Source organism: Triticum aestivum, chromosome 7D (assembly GCF_018294505.1).
Source record: "Triticum aestivum cultivar Chinese Spring chromosome 7D, IWGSC CS RefSeq v2.1, whole genome shotgun sequence".
NCBI classification, from domain to species: domain Eukaryota; kingdom Viridiplantae; phylum Streptophyta; class Magnoliopsida; order Poales; family Poaceae; genus Triticum; species Triticum aestivum.
Window position 1 is genome coordinate 515,808,314 of NC_057814.1, and position 1,508 is coordinate 515,809,821.

Below are 1,508 nucleotides of genomic sequence, written 5' to 3' on the forward strand. Positions count from 1 at the left end.
TTTATTGAAGGAAGAACACCACGCCTGAAACACAGCAGGCCTATCAACTTAATCCAGACATATAAATCTGTGGTCACACCACCACCATCACACCTAAAAACCTAGGAAAAGTCTATAGTCCATGTCACAATTATAAATACTCTGTTTTCACCTTAAACTATCATAAAAGAGAAATAAAAATACAAGAGTAATATAATGCAGACCAATGCACAACACAACAGGTGAAGATTTCCAAAGATAAGCAATCAGATCAGTTCAGTTGCACACAACATGTTCATACAACTACTTCCACAAACAGTTCTAGTAGGCTTTCATAAACTCACTTGCACCAATCCATCCCTTGCGAGTAAACAGCAACCGCTACCCAATCACTTATCCAGAATGACCCAAAGCACCAAACTGAACATAACTCTATGACCACACTGTTCTGAAATATTTTTCTTCTTCAAGCTAATTAATAAATTAATAAATTCACCCAAACTAAATTATCTTCTTAGCTTCTCTAATGGAGCATAGTAAGCACTTGTCGTTGCTGTCTGGACCCTTTTTAGGCAGTGATGCATGCGCATTTTACACAGTAGCTTGCATAACCTGCTCAGCTTGCTTAACCCAGAGATATAATGACCACCAGGGTGGGCCCTGAGTCATAGAATAACTGTACGATCCCATGTGTCAGTAACCTGATCTGCAACCCAAGCGCACAAATAGACATGCAAGGAGAAGCAGGATGACACCTACCAATAGATACGATGGTGTGTTACAGAATTGAAAGGCAAAAGAACCAAATGGATTCATCTCAAGCAAGGCAGCAGGAATGCAACTAACCCTCGCGTCTTCCTTGCAGTACGAAGAGAACATTAGAGAAGCAAAGTAAATGCAAAATAGGGACTCGGTGGGCTAAATCTGACAGATGGCATCAACCAAGATATTACAAGGAGCTAACATGTTATTAGCCTCCATGCAACTGTTCAGAGATCACCGTCATACTGCACTTGGTCAGCTGAACGATCCTCCCACCTGCCATAAGAGGAGCTTACCAAAGTAAGCTGACTAAAAATTAAGAAACAAGAACAAGCGGAACATCGCAAGGCAAAACACTCAAAGCACCAACCTGCTCATTGTCGCTTGAGCCCAGTGCACTGTCACAAACATAGGCGGTTCTAGAGAAAGAGAAGAAATAACATTGTAAGAATCATGAGGGGCCGGCTCGAGGAGTGTGGTGAGGTCGGATCAGGGTACCTGAGGTGTCCTGCACCTTGCTTCATCAGACCCTGGGATTCCATGGAACAATCGTATCAAAACAAGTAAACCAGGTCGGCTAAGATTATTAGAAGAGATGCACCACATTAAATAATTATAGTACAAAAAATAATTTTTACGAAGAAATGAAAGGCAAAACCGATTTACATCAAATCTTAGATTCCCTCAAAAGACAAAAATAGAAAGAGAGTATTGGGATAAATTATTGAATATGTTCAAGTGAAGAATGCATACCCAGGGGTTTTACC

The 1,508-nt window shown here is 40.8% G+C and overlaps 1 protein-coding gene across 9 annotated transcripts in view; it reads right to left on the reverse strand.

Moving 5' to 3' along the window:
• Positions 1 to 204: 204 nt before the first annotated feature.
• Positions 205 to 1,508, reverse strand: part of LOC123168548 (mitogen-activated protein kinase kinase kinase ANP1) — a 5,383-nt gene continuing 4,079 nt past the window's right edge. For 5 of the 9 annotated variants that reach the window (XM_044586437.1, XM_044586434.1, XM_044586436.1 and 2 more), the window contains 4 exons: positions 1,240 to 1,271; positions 1,112 to 1,160; positions 826 to 1,017; positions 205 to 734 (listed from right to left, as the gene is read on the reverse strand). In XM_044586437.1, coding sequence (XP_044442372.1) covers positions 997 to 1,017; positions 1,112 to 1,160; positions 1,240 to 1,271 — 102 coding nt within the window. In that variant the 3' untranslated portion in view covers positions 205 to 734; positions 826 to 996. Of the gene's footprint in view, positions 1,018 to 1,111; positions 1,161 to 1,239; positions 1,272 to 1,508 lie in introns of all 9 variants that reach the window. The other 4 variants (XM_044586431.1, XM_044586430.1, XM_044586429.1 and 1 more) reach the window with 4 other exon arrangements.